Source organism: Alligator sinensis, unplaced genomic scaffold (assembly GCF_000455745.1).
Source record: "Alligator sinensis unplaced genomic scaffold, ASM45574v1 scaffold569_1, whole genome shotgun sequence".
In the NCBI taxonomy this organism is placed as follows: Eukaryota; Metazoa; Chordata; order Crocodylia; family Alligatoridae; genus Alligator; species Alligator sinensis.
The window spans coordinates 1,048,476-1,069,514 of record NW_005841914.1 but is presented as its reverse complement, the minus strand read 5'-3'; the positions used below and the strand labels follow the sequence as shown (position 1 = coordinate 1,069,514).

Here is a 21,039-nt window from a genome sequence, read left to right as displayed (position 1 = left end):
ATCTACCAAAATCTTTGGTGTCAGATAAAGTGCTTTCTCACTTCCTTCCCATTACTGTAGAAAGGCTTTGCCCTTACAGTGGGTCTGTTTGTGTTTAGATTAAATGTCAGATGTAATTTATTACTAAGGGCATCAAACGTGCAGCTTCCCTCTGAGGAAAACCTAACAGCAGAGCTGTTTTCAAATCAGCGCCTTACTAATGGTATGCTTTATGGGATAATTGATCCCAGTTTGGCTGAAGGCTCGGGAGGACTGGATTTTAGCCGGCACAGTGAGTTTTAACTTTAAAATCCGGAGTGTAATATGATCTAGTAGGAATATCCTGCTAATCTCAGGGTTTGTATGTCATAGGACACAAGGCAAAAAGGAAACGATTGCATCTCTATTCTATTAAATAAAGTTGGTGTTGAAGGTGTGCCTTTAACGTTTTTCCCCCTTTCTTTATCAGAGAGAGAGAAACTTTTTGTCTTGAAACATAAATTGAGAAACTTGGAACCCAAAGACATTTCCTACAACAAAAGCTTAATCAGTTTCCACCCCTATCTGGTAGAATGGCTGATATAAAAGATCTACCATCTGTCACAGAATAGTTGAAACAGGCTGTGGTCCTTTTGACCTGAAACAAATTACACAATAGTAGAGAAGACTTGGCCATTAAAAAAAAAAAAAAAATCTGTATTATGGGCTACATTGATGCTATTAATTTGCCTGCTCTCTGACTGACTGACTGACAGTGCTGAGTCTCATGTATCTGTTCATTCACGAAGGGGTTTTTTTTCCTCCTTTCTGAGTTTAAATTATTTTTCTTGGTATTAAATCTTTCTTTAGCAGTGTCTGAGTCTGAAAGTGCAGGGAGAATGAAAGGAGGGCAGGGCTTTCTATGTAGTAGTTCTTTAAGGGTGGTTGGGGAAATGATTGAAGAGAGGAAATTATAATGTACTTTAAAAAAGCTAAGTGGTGAATGGGTTTGTCTTAAAATAACCTCTTATGTTTGTTTGTTTGTTTGTAACTTTTATGTGTCCTTCGTTTCCTGTATAAAGGGTACATCTTGTTACAATGGGAGCTTTAGAAATGAAAGGGCTTTGTTTTGTGTAGCCTAATAGTAAGCAAGACCACTTTGGTGCATATGTTTTATAGAACAGAAGCCCATGCTTTCTGATGCTTGATTGTAAAAAAAGAGGAGCATGTTCCTGACACACTTATTTCCTGCATGGTGTACGCTTTTGTTCTTATGCAGGTTGTTACAGAAGATGGAACGAGGATGGTAGTAGCAGCTGTATTAAATGCAAGAATGATACCACTCCTGTTACATCAGCTTACAATCTGAGTGATTGCAAAAATAGTAAGTTATCTGTCGCCCCGTTTCCTGTGTGCCAGCCTCTCTATTTGTACACACTTCATCCAGCCAAGACTATCCTAGAAGAGGCTGAGGGTTTCTGGTTTCTACATTTTTTTCTTTGTTCCAAAGCTACTTAAGGATAAAATAAGGTCTCTGAGGTGGATGGAGGTTTCAAACTCCCTCCAGAGCCTGTCAGTCTCCCTAAAATCAACCATAAAAGGCTGCCGTGGAACCGTGTAAGGCTCAACAGGCCAGAATCTAGGAGACAAAAGATCATAATCTCCTTTTTGACATATTTTGTGTACATGCCAGAATGTGTGATCTTTACAGGCAGTAAGAACTCTCATTGTGTGATTTTTTGCAAACTCTTAAATACCAAAATGTTTAAAAGAAGGAAAAGACTTGCATGGACCAACATAATGAACACTTTATTTCTTGGATGCTTTATCCTCTGTTGTCAGAAAGAGGCAGTTGGTGTAGGCATGTGCTAGGGATCCCTCCTGAGCACAAATAGCTCCTTCTTTCAGGAAGCTCAGCTGCACTGTCTCTCACAGAAGAGGTTAGATTTCTCCTTCTTTTGCTTTCATCGCTGAGGTATGCTTTTATTTGACTCTAAATCTTTTAGCCAAACTAGGAAGGGGGAAAAAAAAGCTTGATCCAAAAGGTTCTGGGGAATGAATTGTTCTCTCCTTTGCCAGAAGAGGGTGATCAAACACCTCTTTCTTTTTTCCCCTCTCTGGAAGTGGCAGAGGTGATATTGTGAAATAGCATTTATCTCCTGGGGGGAAAACAGATTTCAAGCTTCTCAGTAATTAGCTGGTGTCAAATATGATGAAGTTTGTCACTTAAAATCATTAATGAATATGCACTGTTTTGGTGCTTCCTAAAATAATGTTTTTTTCCCCCCCTCACATAGCTGCTCCTACCAGAGGAATGCATTTCCAAATGAATGTAAGCACTGTAACCCCCATCCTACCGAATATAGGTACGTAAATTGAAATGTCTTATAATGGGGCAGCCTTCTATGTTGTCTTTTCCATTCCCCCCATTATCATTCTGTTTGCTACATTTTGTGAGAAGCTTTATCCCCTATCTTAAGTTTATCTTAAGGCTTGCAGCTAACTTTAATTCATTCTGTATTTTGTAGAACTTTTGTTAAAAAGCAAGACTTTGAGGTGTCAAATTCTTGTAGTGTTACTCTAACCTTTTGCAGCAAATCATGAAGAGATTAGTTTAGAGAGATGTATAGATTATGCCGCTTGCTTGCCAGTTCAGTGTTAAACCTTGCTGCCGCAAGGCTCATGGGGAATTTTGTATGTAATTTTAATGTTACTAATTCTGATGAAATCTGAGGCACTACAGCCCTAGAATAAAGGTTGACACTTTTAATTTGGGGGGCCATTGTAACCCACATATGATTGCTCATCAGTCACTTCAGATTGGTTACTTTGCATGCATTGGTTTTACATGTATTGCAAGCAGATATATTTGACTGCTGAAGTGTGGGTCACCATTGGAGGTAGAATCCCAGACAAGTGACTTCATGGGCTGGTTTTAAAACAACTACTTTGTGTTGGTACTCATGCATTGGAAGATTTAACTGCAATTTCTTAATCTGGGTCCACATACAGTTAGGTGTTACTCAAGCTCCTTCCAGACAGCTTTGCCAGTGCACACACGCTTCACCTTCATTATTTTGGACTTCTCAAGCAGACCCTACCCAAGACATCCAGTTGTTAGCTTGCGGTCTGCTCAGGAGACTAGGCAGTATAGGATGTGCCATCATACTTGTATGAAGTCCATTATGATTCCAGGTTTCTCAGTCAAGTTTGTTTTCATATGCGTATCAAACACGTACTGAATTTCTTTTAGTCCTTCGTGTGATCGAGGCCAGCCTTCTTTACAAAAGTATCATAGAGAAGTTAGACAAGGTTCCTTGGGTGAATTTGATATCTTTGATTAGACCAACCCAAATGGTTGGAGAATAGTTATTAAGCAAGCTTTCGGGTTCAAAAACCCTTCGTCAGGCTAAGGAAGCTTCAGCAGTTGGTGTGTGCTCTTCCTGGATGGAATGAAAAGTTAGCATCCAAATGGTGTAGAAGAGTTATCCTGCTTAGGAAAATGAAGAGTTAACAGAAAATTCTTCATAACACATTGCACCTTCCAATGCTGGTTCCCAAAAATTTGCAGTCACATGTATACAGAATTTTTTTGGAAAATATTTGCAGTTTAGAAATCTCACTAAACAGTCTTTCACCCTGATTCAGAATGCAACAAATTGAAAATAGAGCGATGCCACAGAGGTTTCTTTATGCAGAAAAGTCTGTTTTCTAGTAAACACTGGAGGTGGTGTATCTGTTGTTTCTTTGTCCTAATCACAACAAGAATTTCAGCATTCCTTTGCTTAAAATAATTTGTTGCCTATTCATGTGATAATGACTTCAATCAAGAAAAATGAAGCAAATTGAGCAAGTCTTTTGGAAGAAAAATTTTATTAGTGTCCCTAGGAGACGCATGTAGGCTGCTTCCAGGTATAGTGGACAAGTAGTCTGTAGTTTGGCCAGTTCTGTATAAAGCAACTTAAATTTATCTAAAATGCTTTTTTTTATTTTGGATGCTTTTGCTCAGTGCCTGCCAACACTGGTTTCGAAAAGCATAAAAGCAGAAACATTTGGAACAAAAGTATATGGATGTTTTCAGAAAAACAAAATTGCATTAGTTGTTGGTTCAGGCTGCAGTGTGGTAAAATTAGTATTGGAAGATGATTCCTAACCATTTCAAGAAGGCTTTCATGAGAGAGATTTTGGTATACAAAGATAATGTTGTTTTCCTAGGAGGGAGTTACTCCATAGTTTCCATAACAGCAATGAGAGAATAAATTGCCTTGCCCCTTGTATCGTGAGCAATTTCTAGTGAATAATAGGCTATTTCCTCTGATTTCACAGCGGGTCCAGAAGTGGCAGCTTCGCTCATCTTAGGGACATTCTTCATCAGTTTATTCCTAATTCTGTGTGTGGCTTCATTCTTCTACCTCAAACGTGCCAATAAACTTCCAAATATATTCTACAGAAGAAACAAAGGTAAATAATCTCTCTAAATAATCACCTGTTTCATCTTAAGTTTAGCAGGCAAATTTAGCGAAGGCCAACCCCATTTCCATAACTTCCAGAGTTCGGCATTCTAAATTATTTTTATGTAGCTGTTGTAAGCTGTCCAGCCAAAGCAAAATGTAATGAATAAATACTATCTGCACTCCACTGGCTGTGCATACTTTTGTAGTGCAGCAATACAGTCTTGTCCCAGGTTAACGTTGGTTCTTTTATGGTCTGTAGCTCGCAAAGGGGTCTGACAATCCATCACTTCACGTTAGATGTCACTAAACATTCTAGATCGGATTTATTAGCTGATGCTATCTGTACAGCGAGTGTTGTTGTGGAATAATTGGGCCAAAAGGAATCTCATGAGGTTCAACAAGGACAAGTGCAAAGTCCTGCACTTAGGACGGAACAATCCCATGCACCGGTGCAGACTGGGGGCTAACTGGCTGGACAGCAGCTCTGCATAAAAGGACCTGGGGGTGACAGTGGACAATAAGCTGATTATGTGCCAGCAGTGTGCCCTTGTTGCCAAGAAGGCTAATGGCATCCTGGGCTGCATTAGTAGGAGCATTGCCAGCAGCTCAAGGGAAGTGATTATTCCCCTCTATTCAGCACTGGTGAGACCACATCTGGAGTACCTTGTCCAGTTTTGGGCCCCCCCACTACAGAGAGGATGTGGACAAATTGGAGAGAGTCCAGTGGAAGGCAATGAAAATGGTGAAGGGGCTGGGGGACATGACTTATGAGAGAAGACTGAGGGAACTGGGCTTATTGAGTCTAGAGAAGAGGAGACTGAAAGGGGACTTAATAGCAGCCTTCAACTACCTGAAGGGCAGTTTGAAAGAAGATGGAGCTGGACTGTTCTCAGTGGTGGCAGATGACAGAACAAGGAGCAATGAGTTCAAATTGCAGTAAGGAAGTTTAGGTTGGATATTAGGAAGAATTTTTTTCACTAGGCGGGTAGTAAAACACTGGAACAGGTTACTCAGAAAGGTGGTGGAAGCTCCATCCTTGGAGGTTTTCTAAGTCCCAGCAAGACAAAACTTTGGCTGGGATGATCTAGTTGGGGCTGGTCCTGCTTTGAGCAGGGATTGGACTAGATGTGACCTCCTGAGGTCCCTCCCAACCCTAACTTTCTGTGATTCTGTATAACACTACTTTGCATCCCATTGTGTTCAAAATACTTTTCAGACATTGACTGACCCTCTCAACACCCTGCTGCATTATTTGTTCTTACAAATAGGCAAAACAGGCACAGAAGAGCAATGGGATTTACCAAAGATGAGGTAGCAGTAGTAAAATGGGGTAGAATCCACCATTCCTCTGCATCTTCCTGTCCTGTGTGTAGGGTGACTTGGGACTCTCAGGAATCAATCACCTGACAGTTATAGCATGAGCCCATCACTATTTTTTTGTTTGTTTGTTTGTTTGTTTCTTATGGCAAGACTCTTTTTTCCTGCTTCTGCCTCTCTTACAACAGTGTTGGGAAGCAATGTAAATCTGAAATTCAATTGTATAGCTAAGATGCAATGAGTTGAAATTGTTCCTGCAGTATCTCTATTGAAATCAATAGTACTACACAGGGGGGCAAACTTCCCCAATATTTAGCTGTTATGGTATCTACTGGGCTTTTGTTTCAGTTGCTTCTGCTGCAATAGATTTATGTAACACATCTGAATGTTATTGGACTCCAGCCTTTCAAAGCTAGGGAACAAATGTGTTATATTTGATCAGTAACTTTGGTACCATTAGAGACAAAAAAAGAAGCTGAAAAGAATCTGCCTCCCCAGCACTTTCCTTGTCAACCCCATGTGCAGTGGTTACCATTTGAGAGCTGCTTCTGTCTTAGCAAACGTATATGTTTCAGTACCTTGCTAACTAGCTTGGTAGTCCATTCACCTCCAATTAGGCACAAACGGAGCCAATTCAGAACCAAACTGTCTACACAGAAATCACTAAATAAGAGTGACAAACAAGCAAAGAAAAACAGGTCTTCAAAAATGAGATCAGAAATCTTCCACATAACCATAGTAACTTAATTATATATTGCAGTTCCAGTGAATGTGATGCCTCTTAATATAAAGTGTACAGTAATAGATACCTAGGGTCTAAGCGGTTTAGTGTTAAAGAAACTGTGCATGTCACAATAACGGACAAATTGAAATCTGCAGGCTGCTCTTACGTGTCCCTTTCAGTGGATTTAGTTAACAGGGGACTCGCTTTTGGGTTTGTAAGTGGGTCAAGAGCCTCCATGCTGTGACATCTTTAATCTTGGCAGGGCACCAAACTAGCGCAGAGGGTTCAACGGTATGTGGAGCAGAATTTTTCCTTTGTTTGTCCTAAGAAGCCCAAGTAGTTGAAACAATGGTTTCTCACTGAGGGAGAATTATGACCCCCTGGAAGGAATTTCTTAGAGGTGCCTTGGTTTTTAACTTTTGGGGGTTAATATTTGGCATGCTGCCCACAAAAGCAATTCATAGTCTGCAGAAAGGTTGGTATGATCCTGTATCTGCTGCTTTCTCCAAACTGTTTCGCTGCCTTCTGTTCCTGAGAGCTGGCTACTGCTGCTTTTCTTCATTGCAGCTTGTTCTAAGCATAGTAAGGCTGCCATGTGTTCCTTTTTCTGGCAGCTCTGGGAGCAAACTGAGAACAGGATGAACCCTGTAAGAATGATATATATATTTTGGAGGGCTTTGTAACCCTGTAATGCTGAAAAAGTTATTTGGGCAAGGAGCTCTATTAATGAAGAGTTCAAATGTGGTTCAGTTGTTGCTTCCCACAAAACAATGTAAGAGATTTCTGCCTCAATTCAGGCATATTGGGCTGATCTGATTATTCAGTTTGAAAGATTTAAATAAAATTATTTCACTTTTACTACAGAACTGTTTCCTACAGTATCTACACAATGAAATGAGCAGCTCTAACCTTCTAAAGCAGTAATGGTTTTTCTCTCTCTCTCTCTTTTCCCCCTTAGCATCTGTTCTGCAGCCCAGTGAAACAGTAAGTAAAATCATTTTTTTTAACGTGCACCGATGTCATTCTTTACAGGGTTGAATACAGGGCTGGGTCAGCCCCAAATCTAGATTCTGTAAAGTGAAACTCCTTTCAAAATGTAAGACCCATAAGAAAGGTCCTTGAATTACTTTAAAAGAATCCTGTCAACCCAGCAAACATTCCCTTTTGGATGTGGAAAAGTGGGTTGCTACCCTGTATGAACATGTAAGAAACTGGAAGTAAAATTGATCAGAAAATAGAGAATCATTAGTATTTGTATTATGCATGTAGGGGAAAAAACACAAAGTTAAAGGTAGCATTTCACAATGAGAAAATGGATTTTTTTAAGAATCACATTAGCTTTTCGTATCTTGGAAAGTTATTATGACACTTCTTGAATATTGCATTTTTGTAACCTTACAGTATCAACTTTTAATTTTTATAGTAGAAACTGTAAAGACAAAGGTGTTTTGTATCTGACTCATTCCTTATTAATTCTGCAGGCATCAATGATACCTCCACCTACTTCTTCAGGTAGGCAGTTGTTCCCTATTTTACAACCAATATTTTCATGTCAAATGACTTGCCTCATTTCTTTGTTTTCCTCCTTTGATTAAAAGTAGGTAAGAAGTACAAAGTAATTAAAAGATATTCCATAAAATATTGAAATACTTGGTGTATCAAGAAGAGACAGCAAGCCCCAAAGAAAAAAAACCCTCCAGAAATCAAACCATGAAGGCAGCTGAGGGTACAAATTCTGGCAATGCCTGAATTATCATCATTCTTAATTGGGTATAACTGGAGGCATTAACGTAGGCATACCATATTACTTCGTAAAAAGCACACTTTCCTTAATGGTGGCTTTGACAGCTAAGATAGAGACGGCTTAGAAGTAGACGAGTGAGAGTTTAGCACGATGGTATTTTTTCAGAGGTATTCAAAAAAATGAATTATTCAGGCTGGAACATATTTTTAGGCTGGAACCATCTTGAGGATTCCTGGATGGCTCATTTTCAGGCTCACTGGATTGAAGCATGTCACCCTTCCTGAAACAAATGACACTTGTGCTGTTTGGAACACAAAAATTGTGGGATTTTTGGCAAGGCAGTTTTTAATAAGCATGAAGAGTTCAGGCTGCGACCTGTTCCCTGGAGAGGAGCTCATCTAACTGGTCTCTCTCTCCCCTAACAAGCACTTCATACAAGTAGCACTGAGTGTATAATTAAATCATCCATTCTAGGGATATGGCTTTAATTTAAAAGAAAAAAAGCACTAAGGGGAGAAAAAAGCAAGTGCTTACAAATGCCACCAAAGACAGCAACACACTTACGAACACTGTTTTCAAGGTTGCTAACATGCAAACAAGAAAGTTCAATGGCAGAGACCCCGATGGCTACCTCTTCATTCCACACATGGGAGAAGGGGAGTTCGGTCTCATTGTGAAAGGGAGAAATAAGCTTTCTCTCGCATTCTGCACATTTCTGAAAACACAGCAACATTTTATTTTTATTTTTAAAAGCCAGTTATACATAATACAGCTTATAAATGCTTCAAAACTGTACCTGCCAATCTCGCATCAAGTTATCAAAGCAACTTTTATATTGGCTACAAAGCAGTATAATCACTGCAGTACAAGGGAAAAAAAAACTAGCTGACTCCTAAATGCCTGGTCTTTTGAAGAAAATGACAAAATTCAAATCTACTTCAAAGGGAGATGGAACAAACTGCAAAAACTGGATGAAATGTCTTTCTAAATGAGCTAAATTATTGATTTTCTATTTTTAATTTGTATGTGTAGATTGATTTTTTTTTTTTTTTTTTTTTTTTTAAATGAGGTACCAGAACTAAGATTTTGAATCTTTGATAAGATTCATTTTTAGGCCTCCCTTCAGGTTTAGTCTAACTTGTTCTGAATCTGGAATTTCTGTGTTTAAGGCTAGCTCTAGCTCTTGATACCTGGGCCCTGCCTGCCCTTTGGCAATACTCTTATCTGCAGAAAACATAAGCAGGGGCACTATGAAATATGAATAATATGTGGCCTATCACTGTAAGGCTGACAGTGGAAAGATCTACAAGATTTGGAGCTGCTGATCACTCAAGCAAGTGTTCTCTTCAGAAGAAGGGATATTTAGTAGTCTGTTTTCATTTTCTAATATTGTGCCATATATAGAATTTTATTTTCTACCATCTTTTCAGTTCGAAAGCCACGTTACGTCAGACGAGATCGGTCACTAGTGATGTCTGCGTCTGCTGCCATGATCTCTTCTGCAGAAACCAGGGTCAGCAATGTCTAGCCTTCAGTACTTACCGGAGGACTTCTTAAGTGTCAGTGATGTCAAAGAAACTTTCTGCGTCTACAGAAGTGCCAGGAAAGCATCGCAAGCAACTGAGTAAATGCTACTGTGTCAGAAGCGCGTGTGCCAAATGCAGACCAAGGAAGACAGACTAATGCAAAGATGCTTGGCCAAATCCAGTTCTGTGAACTGCTTTGTTGGGTTTGAAATGCACTGTTCAGTTTTATGGTTTCATGTGTCTCCTAATTGATGTTATGTTAAAATCCTGTAAAGAATCTGCCTTTTTTGGTACACTCTATTCTGGTGAGTTCCTTTTTCCTGTGGTGTGACTGCATCTCTGGCTTTGGAGCTGAAGACCTTGATGCCACAGTCCAATGAAGAGTATTGGGGTTACTCAGTGAGGAGGGCTTGTTGTAAAGGACTCACGTGTCGGTGTTAAGACCAAGTGCCATGACTTTAAAGCTGCAAGAAAATAGAAATGTACCTTCCAATGCAGTGTTTTTCAATGCAAAAACTGATGCCTTCAGAAGCATCATCTTCAACCTCTTAAGCACAGAGCACCATGGTTCTTCAACTGGGGTCCAAACCTAGAGTTATTATCAGGGTACTGTTGTCTTAGGTGCTGACGAAGGCTGTGATTGGTATGGGTCAGATCCAGGCTAATGGGAGACTTTCCAGTGATGAATTTGGTTGAGACCATTTGCTGTGGTTTTGCAGTTGATAAGCTACTATTTCTGACTCACTTCATCCCTCTCTCCTGCTACAATTTGCCTGAATTCTAGCATGTCTGAGGGTGGCTGGGGCTGGGGAAGGAAAGGCAGATCTCCCTGGGTAGGTTGCATGATCCTTATTCATCTCAGTGGGCGTCAACATACTGATTTCAATCAGAGCTGTCATGAATACTGGACAGTACCATAACATGTTTCACACTAGCCCTTCATTAGTGTGTGGTAGACCTACAAGTCAGCAGATTTTGGCAGCCTTTGGGTTTCCATATTCACCACCTGCACTTGTTTGAACCTCACTACCAGAATTGGCCTTCTACATCCAGAGATGAAATGAAAACATTGTGGTCAGCTTTGTCACCAGCTGGTGGTATGGCCATCAGGATTTGGGGAACATAGTGATTTGGTTTGAGTTAAAAAGGACATACCCTCACTATCTCCAGAATAGCTGTCTCGAGCCAATACAAACCTCTAGATCCAGATTCCTTTCTGCCCAAGGTCAGAGACTTGTTCAAAGCCATACAGTAAAATTTCATGGGAGAGCCAAGGAGGAGCTGCCAGTCTTATTTAAGAGCTTTCAGCCAGAAGCAAGATAGTGGGGTAAAGAGAATTCATGATGGAGTGGGGCCTGCTGACCACAAAAACTGAATTATGAAATACAAAACTTTGACTCATACTATGATTAAATCGCACCTACTTTACATTGTTCCATCTGCTCAAACTGAATAGCCACAGCAAATGTGGGGCACTGATGAGAGGGAGAGATTTCACTCTTAAATACTATGTGTATTGTTTGCCTGTTCCCCGATCAGGTGACATCAGCTTTGCCAGTGTTAGTCTGTCATCTCTCCTCCTCATATCAATAGGATTTATCACTGGTACAAATGAGTGTTTAAGGCGGTAGGAAAACGTAACGGCTATGAAGTGACAAAGTCCGAATTAACCTTATAGGAAAAGAAGTAACTATGCAATAATATAGTGCAAAGAAATTGCATCTTTTTGAAGGCAGGGCGTTTCCTCTTTTGAGTTTGTCGCTAAAATTGCATAGATGCTTATCTATTCTTTTGTTACATAAATCATTGGGTCATCCATTCCATTGCCATGTTGGGACTGCAAGTCACCCACGTCATTCCTACGTAGACGTCTGTCCAGTGAACTCTGCCTGACCCTCAAGTGGGCAAGTATCTGATGCACTAGAACCTTTTTCTGAAGATAAGAGTTCAGGCTTCTCAATGCTGACAGTTCTGTTCAAATGAAGTAAATTTTATTCTTATCGGCAGTTCAGAAACTGCTCTGATTTCATTAATGCATCTGACCCAGTTGTTTCCCCAGGCAGAATCCACTATTGTGTTTCTTTATGGTGTTATTTTATATATATATTATGGGATTGGGTCTTTAATTTACCCCTCATACAGCTGGCTTTAATAAACACTCATTCTCTGAGTCTTGAACTTAATGGGTTAATTCAAGGACACGGGAAGGTATTTAATGTACTGGGGTATTTTTAAATTGTGCCAAAATAAACATATTTGAGTCTTTTTTTACCATTGTGAAGTCACGTATGTATTTCCTTTCCAAGCCCAGGATGAAAGGGACAAAATTAGCACATAAAGCAGATCGCTAGTCCATCTGATTTGGCATGTTGCCTCTACCAGATTGGAGATTTCAGGAGAAAGTAAAAAATCTTCATAATGCTCCTATCTAATTATGCGCTATGATAGCAGAGATAGTAAGAGGAAGGCAGACTTCCTTGTCACTAGCCGACAATCTCTTTTTAAGCATTAAATTTTCTGTCTTCTCTAAGTTGCTCACCATTATAAGTAGTCATTTACAAGGACTGGAAGATAGAACCACTTAAGCCTGAATTCTCTACTGGCATTCACTCCTCCTGAAGGCAATGTATTTATGCTAGCAGAGAATTTGAGGCTGATGCAAATGACAGTAGAGTTGCACATCCCTGCATTGATATAAGCTGGTTCAAATCTCATGCCAAGGGGACAAAATTAACATGACAAGGCTGTAGAATAAAAGTAGTTCCCATGTGTACACGCACACAAACGCACACAAGGAAGGGGTGCAGTGTATTGCTTAATTGTGAATCGGATCAATAGTTGTGCAGCTGCACAATAGACTTCACTTAACTACAAGCAGGCTTTTCCCCATCTCTTGTTCCTTAGTAGCAAAGAGCTTCCTTTGACAAAGGAATATGGTGCAGAAGTAGAAGAGATATTCTTGTGTCCTTAAAACTTGCTTTGCAAAATAATCGATGCAACAGCAAGAGCTGCGCCAAATGGAAAGCATAGTGTGCTGTGAGACATCTAAACTCCAGACAGTGAAAGCACAAAGGTGTTTGTTTCCTCGCAAAGCACAAGTTAAAGTAATGGAGAAGTGACCCCACAGAGGAGAAATCGTGCTGTTTTTTAGCAAAGCTAAACCAAATGCTGATACCTGGTGTTTATGCACTGTAAAAACGCCAATAAACTGCGTTGTCAAAGCAAAGATGACAGTGCATCATATAAAGGGCAATCGACACTGAAATGATTCCACTGGGACTGAGGTGGGGAGGGGTTTGAAAGAGGATTTCTCACTTAACCACACTCTGCCCACAGTGCACATTGAAAATGCCGCCAGCTCCTGAAGACGAAGTGTCAGTGCCCGAGCCATTAGCCACCCGACTGAATTCAATAGATGGAATGGGAGGCAAGTGAACCGAGGAGAGCAGTAACCAAGCAAATGTACAACAGCAGAGGACAATTTGAGGCAGCATATTCTGCATACCTGAGAGGAGCTGTCTCCCTGCTAAGATACACACATGACACCAGCTGAAGGTGAGTGCACATTGCACTGTGAAGAGAATGTGACAGATTGACTGGCTGGCTTTAAAGCATAAGCCATTGTGGCTTACTAAAATCTGATTCCCAATTATGTCCTCTTGCAAATGCAGGTGCCGGTGCCCTGCTGCTTAGGCTAACTAATGCAGGAATGACATTGCACAGAGCTATCGTCAAGTGCAGTGGCAGCTCATGCAATGAGCTGATAAGGCTCGTCCCCTTGGATTAAAGCCCAGAGTGAGGTTGGACCTGGGTTACTGGTATTTGTGTATCCTGAAATGGCCTTTTGAGCCTTTCAGTAGGAGGAACAAGTACAAGACAGTTTCCTGGGGAGTATTTCTGGGGAAAAAACATGGGTGACTTCAAAGGTCTTCGAAAACTTCCTCAAGAGAAAAGTTCAGGGACGGGAGGAAGTTGTCTTTGGGAAAAAAGACATCCTTATAATTTGAGACTGCGCAGGTGGGGAAAAGAAAGGACAAAGTTTAAAGTCACTGTTCCTTTGTCTCATGAGATAAAGGGCATGCCTATGACTTATCACCTCATTACAGCTGCCATCCAGTTTCTTGCTTCCTTAATCCCTGTGTGAGATCGCAAAGGATGGGATTCTAGATATGCGGATGGACAGTTGGCAGGATGGGGGGCGGTACTGAATCTACGTGGGATGGTACCAGGTCCAATGCCCTCCCCATTCATAAAGCGCCATGTAACACTGTGGAATGGCTCTGACAGCAGAGTGTGACGTGACCATGAGCGCATGCTATCAAATGCAGCTCCCCAAGCCTAGTCGGCAGGCGGGCCACAGCATATTTGCTGCAAAATGAGTCTCTGCAATGTTTATTGGCTTCAATAAGACACACACCTGGGGATGCGTTTGGGCCTGTGTACTTTTAGTGCTGCTGTGGGTATAAGACTGTTTGAAGGCACATGCCTTGCATCTTTAACCGTGTTGAATTATGCTGGCAAACCTACTGCCACAAGGTGCGGTGAGGCCTGTTAGCATGGCAAAAAAACTATTTTGCATCTTTGTCATTTATTTTTAATGCTCCCTAGCAAGCGAAGAAAAATGAAATGGTAGAAACTTTATCATTTTAAATCCATTCCTTGACATGCTTTTTATTACATGCCGATTGGATAAAACGCGGCTCAAATAATTACATTACCTAGCTCAGCGCCCAGTATTCATGTATCTTTAGCCAAAGAGCTAAAAGGAAAAAAAAACCTGTTTGTAAACAATAGCTTTCAATAAATGTGGATGCGCATCTCAGAGGTTTTTGTTACGAACAACTTGGACTTTACTTATGATGTGCCCGTATCTTTGTAATGGGACTAACGTAGGAGGGATTAGACAGTCGGCCTGTCGGGTTCTTTGTATAATGAGCATCGTTTATAAATAGATCATTCGCTTCCTCGGAAGCCCCTTGTGCCTCCACCATCCCATCCATCACATTATAATGTTCTCCTCCGTTTCACTGCCTTGATCCCCGCAGGAGTGTTATCCTTTGACCAACACGGCTATAACCAACAGGGGACTGCTTCCTGAAGGGCTCAGACTGATCCACAGCACTGCAGGACGTTTTGTCGGCTTATCAAATGGCTATGCCACGATGTTCTTGCCTGTACCGTTTTGCCTATGAAGTTTCGATTTCCATTTGCTCCCTTAACACACCAACATCGCAATATCACAATCACTTTTGTGGCCATGATCCTATTTATGGCTCTTGCTCCTACTCTTCCTACCCAAGTATATTCATTCTGGTTCCTAAAAATTGTTCATTGTGGCCCCAGAAATATGGACCGGAGGGGGGACAGAAAACGGAGCCTTTATACGCTCCATTCTACTCTGAATTCCCAGCCTTGCATATGAAATTCTGAGCCTTTGTTGGGAGGTTTGGAGGTGACGTTGCATCTAAATGGCTGCAATTTCCTGAGCGCTTTGAAGGCCATTTAGCGTGCTATAAAAATGTCTTTAACAGCACATAGCCTGACAACACTGAAGTTTGGAGATGGCTATCCAGAGAAAGGAATTCTTGTTTGCAAGCTGTTCTACATGTTATGTAATAAGCTACCAACACGTGAAGCATTGGGAAATGAGCCATAAATAGTAAGGCTTAGTTGGCTCAAGGCATTTGTAATGAGATGTACTGTAATGAGAAACAGAGCCTTCCTCAGCATCTGCTGACGATTCGCATCCAGCCCAAACCATTGCTCACTGCAAATCGTTGCCATCTGATGACTGCTTGGTGTGAAATGTGCTTGACAGACTGAGTCAATTTCCTGATGAATGAGCACCTGTGTCACAACTCCCCGCCAGGGCTGGTTGTGACTGGCACCTGGGTTGGCACTCTTGTCAGAGCGGCCAAAGAATGAATGCAAGATGCGCTTTTATCAGGAAAGGCGGACCCTGTGGATCTGGACTGAGAGCTTGGGGGAGCAGCTTCTGCATTCATAGATTGTAAGGGGATGGAAGGGACATCGCAAGATCATCGGGTCCAGCCCCCCACACTAGGCAGGAAAGACAACTGGGGTGAGGTGACCCCAACGAGGTGACCATCCGGTCTCCTCTTGAAGATTTTCAGGGTAGATGATTGCACCGCCTCTGGAGGGAATTTATTTCACAGTCTGGACACTGACTGCGAAGAAGTTTTTCCTAATGTTAAGCCAGAAATGGCCTTCCAGGAATTTGTGGCCATTACTCCTGGTTTTCCCCAAGGATGCCTTGGTGAACAGTTGTTCACCGAGCCCTTGACTTATTCCCCTGATGTAGCAGTAAGCTGCTACCAAGTCCCCTCTCATCCTTCTCTTTTTTAGGCTGAAGAGTCCCAAGTCCCTCAGCCTTTCCTCGCACTGCTTGCCTTGCAAGTCTCCGATCATGCGGGTGGCTCTTCCAAGAGTGGGGGGGGAGGGGGTATAGTCTGTCTTATGCTGTTATAAATGGGAAATCCAGAGTAAATATGCACCTTATAGACTAGATGAACTAGATTAAAAAAAATAAGAGTATAAGCTTTTGTGAACTCTGTACCTCAGTTACTCTATAAGGTGCATATCATCTACCTTGCCTTCTGCCTGACTTCAGACGAACAAGGTTAACTCTACCTTTCTGTATAACTGGGAAATAACATAATGGATCTAAACCGCTACAAATGCTGGAGGAGAGGAGCAGACCCTTAGTCTCCAAGTATACCATTTATGCCCCTTCACGATCATGAAAATAGCAAACCCATAATATATTATTAAGGCTTTTACCTTTAGGTTGTCACTTTCTTTGGGACAGGAAGCATCAGGTTTTTGTGCTTTGTACAGCACTGATACCTTTAGGAATAATGTGTCTCAACACATTTGAGTCTCTATTTTTAAGTGAACTAATTGGAAGAGTGGATTAAACCCTGAAGCATAACTCATAGTCAAGTGAATGCTGCAAGCACAGGTTCTGATTGCCAAAGTGTTGCTGGCAGATGACATAATGCCTGCTAACGTGTGGTGGCCTTCACAGCGTGCGTGTCCATCAGAGCTAAATATACCTGAAAGCTTTTAGAGATGAGTTTTGCAACAAATGACTCCTGCCTCTGTGCTCCCATCTCAGAGCTGATCTAATGCGAAAAATGTTGTATCATAAAGGAGTTGCACAATAGCTCCATGATTTAATGACTTGACACCAGATATGGTTCAGTGGTTTATCTTCTGAACTTTTCATCCTGGCTTCTCTGATCTGCACAATGCTGTAGAGATCAGAAACAAGGGGCGGGGCAAACACAACTGTTAATAGCGAGAGGAGTAATAAAGATGCGGAAGTGTTTTAGGAAATATTGATAAGTTTATCCCTGGAGCTGACACTAATGACTTAATAATGAGTCAGAGAGCTTCTTAGGCAGATCCAAAATAAAACACAACCAGAATCCTATCATACAGTTTGTTTCGTGTGTGTATAATAAAAGCATGTTTGGAAACCTGCTGTACTTAGCTATACAGTATATATTTATACATTTGGAAAATGTACGATATAAATATGCTCCCCACTGGCGGGGTTGATGCCTTAGAAGCGTGCTATTTTCTGTTCCATGAGTTCGACTCAGTATCAAGTCTCTTGGGGACTTGTGTAGTTCCAGTCCCAACAATACAGGGGTAGAAAATGTTGGGACACAGAGAAAAAAGAAGGCTAAAAGGCAGGAGAGAGAGAAGTGAAGATGGTCAAGGAGAAATGTTTTAAAGATCCTTTCCAAGCTCCTTCTTCACTCCTGCCATCCCTCTCTATTATACGAGCCTAACAAGAGAAAAATCATGTTGCATTCTCGCTCTCCTGTATCTACATTGATGCAAGAGAGGCTGGCAAGTGCGTAAGTTAGAAATAAGGCAGACAGGGTTCTTTGAGTAGATGCGATATCTCTTATTAGACCAGCTGAGTAGCAGGGAAAAAGTTCTTAGCAAGCTTTCGGGCGCAGCCACCCTTCTTCAGGCCTAGGGAGTCTCACTGGTCTGAGACTCCAAGGAAGCAGAGAAGCTGGAGACCAGCGGAGACTCCCTAAGCCAGATGAAGGGTGGCTGCACCCAAAAGCTTGCTAAGAACTTTTTTTGCAACTACTCAGTTGGTCTAATAAAAGATAGTAAGATACCACATCTACTCAAAGAACCTTGCCTGCCTATGTCCTTAGACCAACACGGCTAAGTTACAATAAGGCACTTGCACTGTATCAGATAAAGGCTTACTCAAGTCATACATAGCAATGTTAAAGCATGCCAGTTCTCTAGCTGTCAGCATCCAAGCGAGTGACATGGCTGGCACGAAGTCCAGCCTGAATGACCATCTGGGTTGACTTGGGGCAGCCCCTGACACCAGACCAGAGTGAGACTTTCAACTTGTGCCTTCCTGAGCACAGTCGGCCTCCTTCGCTGCTCCCCTAGCATGTCCCAGCTTGCACTATACAGTGTAAAACCTTGTGTCAACAGTCCAAAGAGAGCTTGCTGGCTGACAGATGCTTGGTAATGTGGTGATACTATGTTTCACACCCGGAAGATACAGCAGGGAAGGGCTGCAACCTGCAACAGAGGCAGGAAGTGAGCATTAGAGGAAAACTAAAGGAAACTGTTGTTAACTATATGAGGAGCAAATGCAGACTTAAGTGCTTTATCTCTGTTGCTTGCCAGGGCCTAAGCCCTTCCCCAGGACCCAGAGAGTCGCAGTGATTCAGTCATGCTGAAACTAAGCCTATTGCTAGCTCTACTAAATGCCCCAAATCCTTGTCCCCACCTTCTCCTTCCATTTGGCATTCATGGCAGTTCCCCAGCTGTAATGCTCTAATCAAGACGGTAGCTAGGTGTGGAGTCGAGGCACCAATGAATGCCGTCTCATTCAGTTCTGCTTTATTCTGCCATCATCTGCAATATCCAAGCATCAAATGGTTTCCTGCTGCCTGTTTTGCAAGACCAACGTATGCCTGGCAATTCTGTTTGTCTTAGAGGAGGGATGTAAAGTGATATCAACACCCTATCTCCTTTCCCCTTCCTTATTTCTGATCTGCCATGTAGTTTTCATAACTATCTGATCCAGCTGAACGGCCGTAATAGAGCTTCCACGTCAGTTCAAAGCGTCTGTCATCTTTTTATAACCTTTCCGTTTCAGGGTGCCCGTAAAAGATTTGACTGATGTCACTAACTCCAATAAACCTCCTTCACTTCGTGGAATTTCTTTCCGCGTAACTGGCTTATAAATTGCAGTAAATGTTTTTTTTATTACAGGAGTAGAAGTCACCACCATCTCTCCTTACCTGCTCACCACCCAAAAGCAGGAGGTGGTTTCATAAAAGGACGCTTGCAAAGAAATCCAGTTGGGCTAGACCGGACGGGCATGTATGTACCCATGGGGAAATGGCAGGTTTGTTTAATTATTTAGGGCCTGCTAACATGAGGGAGTACTGGTGCTGCTCAGACCACAAAGCACACTTCTGGATGATTGCTGAAAAAAAGGCTCCTTCATGTTGATGGCTTTGTTCAATTTTTGATTTGGGGCCGGATACAAATTCAGACCACGTTCAGCACAGTGTGTTATAAGCATGTATTTAAAAGCTCTCCTGAATAGAGGCTTAACTCTATGCTCATGGACCTCCCCTGACTTCAGAGAGTGAAATATCCATCTACTGGCTCCACATACCGGAGCGTGTGGCAGGCATCTCAGTGCCCTGCGCTGCGCAGAACGTGGCAGCCCTCAGAGATGCCGTATGCATCTCCTCTTCCCTCTCCTGACAGCTGCCTTGCATCTCATCTGCTACTTTGAGAGAGGAATTGCCTTTATTTCATGCAACTGTTGCTAAAAGAGAGCTCAAAAAAAGCCTTAATTATGGCTGCAGTGGTTTGACAGGTTCAAAATGAAGCATAGTTGTAGTGAGCAAAGTGATGTGACATGGTTCCCTATTTATTCTACTGCTGTGATTCCAAACTCATTTATCTCACAAGTCAAAAGCCCCCTTGTTCACTGCTGCTAAAGCCAGAGCACTGCTTTTTGTTCTGCTCGTGTTGCCCTGAGTAACAAAGAGTTTGCTTTTGCAACGCAGGTGACAGCTTACACTACAGGCAAGTGAGGCAGAACACAATCCCTGTCCCATTGTGGTGTTGACTCAGTGGGGCCAAGGGACCAGATAGCAACAGGCAGACTGTATTCCAGCCTGCCTCTCGCGCACAGCCTGTGGGATCCGCTTCGAGTCGACTCTCTGCTGCTGGCGATGACGAATTGTGTTGACAAAAGTTTTTATGGGAGCCAAAGGCAGCTCGGTTCTCAGGAAAGGGGCTCAGCCTGCCATTTGGGCAGTCAGGATGGTTGGCAGAATATCAGAAGAATCAGTGAAGGTTAAATATTACCAACCCCGATGCACATTTGATGATGAGGCTTACTGCATGTGTAACTCAAGAACCAGGCAGAGCAGGAGAGTACGGGATTGCATGATGGTTACATAACAACATCGCTATTGCTCTAGCAACAAAGACGAACAGTATCCTTGATGTAATACAGGCATGACACACTAGATCCATTACTCTGTGCATATGGTCTGCCCCTCTCGCGTGGTGCTGGTCAATCTGTACTGACACTGGTCACAGGTTGTGTGATTCATAGTTTCATAGTTGTTAGGGGCTGGAAGGGACCTTACAGATCATCAGGTCCAGCCCCCCTGCATGTGGACAGGAAAGACACCTGGGATCAGATGACCCCAGCAAGATGGATGTGATGGTCTCTTTCTCCAGCGAACTTCTCTATTTCTAAATAGTGTCTCCATTGTGACGTCTCTTACTTGGTTTCATTTCAATATCATGCTCTGTGCTATTTAAAGCTTCTTGGTCTCTTGTTGACAAAGGGCTCTCCTTTTCCAGATTCCTGCCCAGGATTTTGGAAAAACTGGAGGAGTTTATATGGAGTGCTGCATACGTAGGTGGGGCTTGAGGGGTTTAGGTTTTATGCAGAACATTGTATGCAGTGTAAATGTCATCACTAATGCTGGTAAAGTTTAAGGCTGAACTTTTGAAGAGAGCTTTAAGAGAATTAGGCACTGAAGTGTACACCTGGGAATGAAGTTAACTCCTGAGAATTTGATAGATAACTAATCTTTACAACCAAATTGTGGCACAGGGCTCAGGGTGTAATAGGGTTGTCTTAGTTAATATGGCTGGGGCTTGCTTCTCCTCTTGGGAACACCACGGGCCATGATGACCCACTTTGCTGCCCACGAGACGTCCAGGATGGGGTTTGGCCATGGCTGTGAACAAAGAGGACTTGCT

General features: G+C 42.1%; 1 protein-coding gene across 1 annotated transcript in view; it reads left to right on the top strand.

The window, feature by feature from the left end:
- Positions 1–11,990, top strand: part of CUNH1orf159 (chromosome unknown C1orf159 homolog) — a 35,197-nt gene extending 23,207 nt beyond the window's left edge. The window contains exons 7-12 of the mRNA XM_025198148.1: positions 1,238–1,342; positions 2,256–2,324; positions 4,285–4,419; positions 7,412–7,437; positions 7,935–7,965; positions 9,628–11,990. Of these exons, the coding sequence (XP_025053933.1) occupies positions 1,238–1,342; positions 2,256–2,324; positions 4,285–4,419; positions 7,412–7,437; positions 7,935–7,965; positions 9,628–9,725 (464 nt within the window). The 3' untranslated portion in view covers positions 9,726–11,990. The remainder of the gene's footprint in view (positions 1–1,237; positions 1,343–2,255; positions 2,325–4,284; positions 4,420–7,411; positions 7,438–7,934; positions 7,966–9,627) is intronic.
- Positions 11,991–21,039: the final 9,049 nt, after the last annotated feature.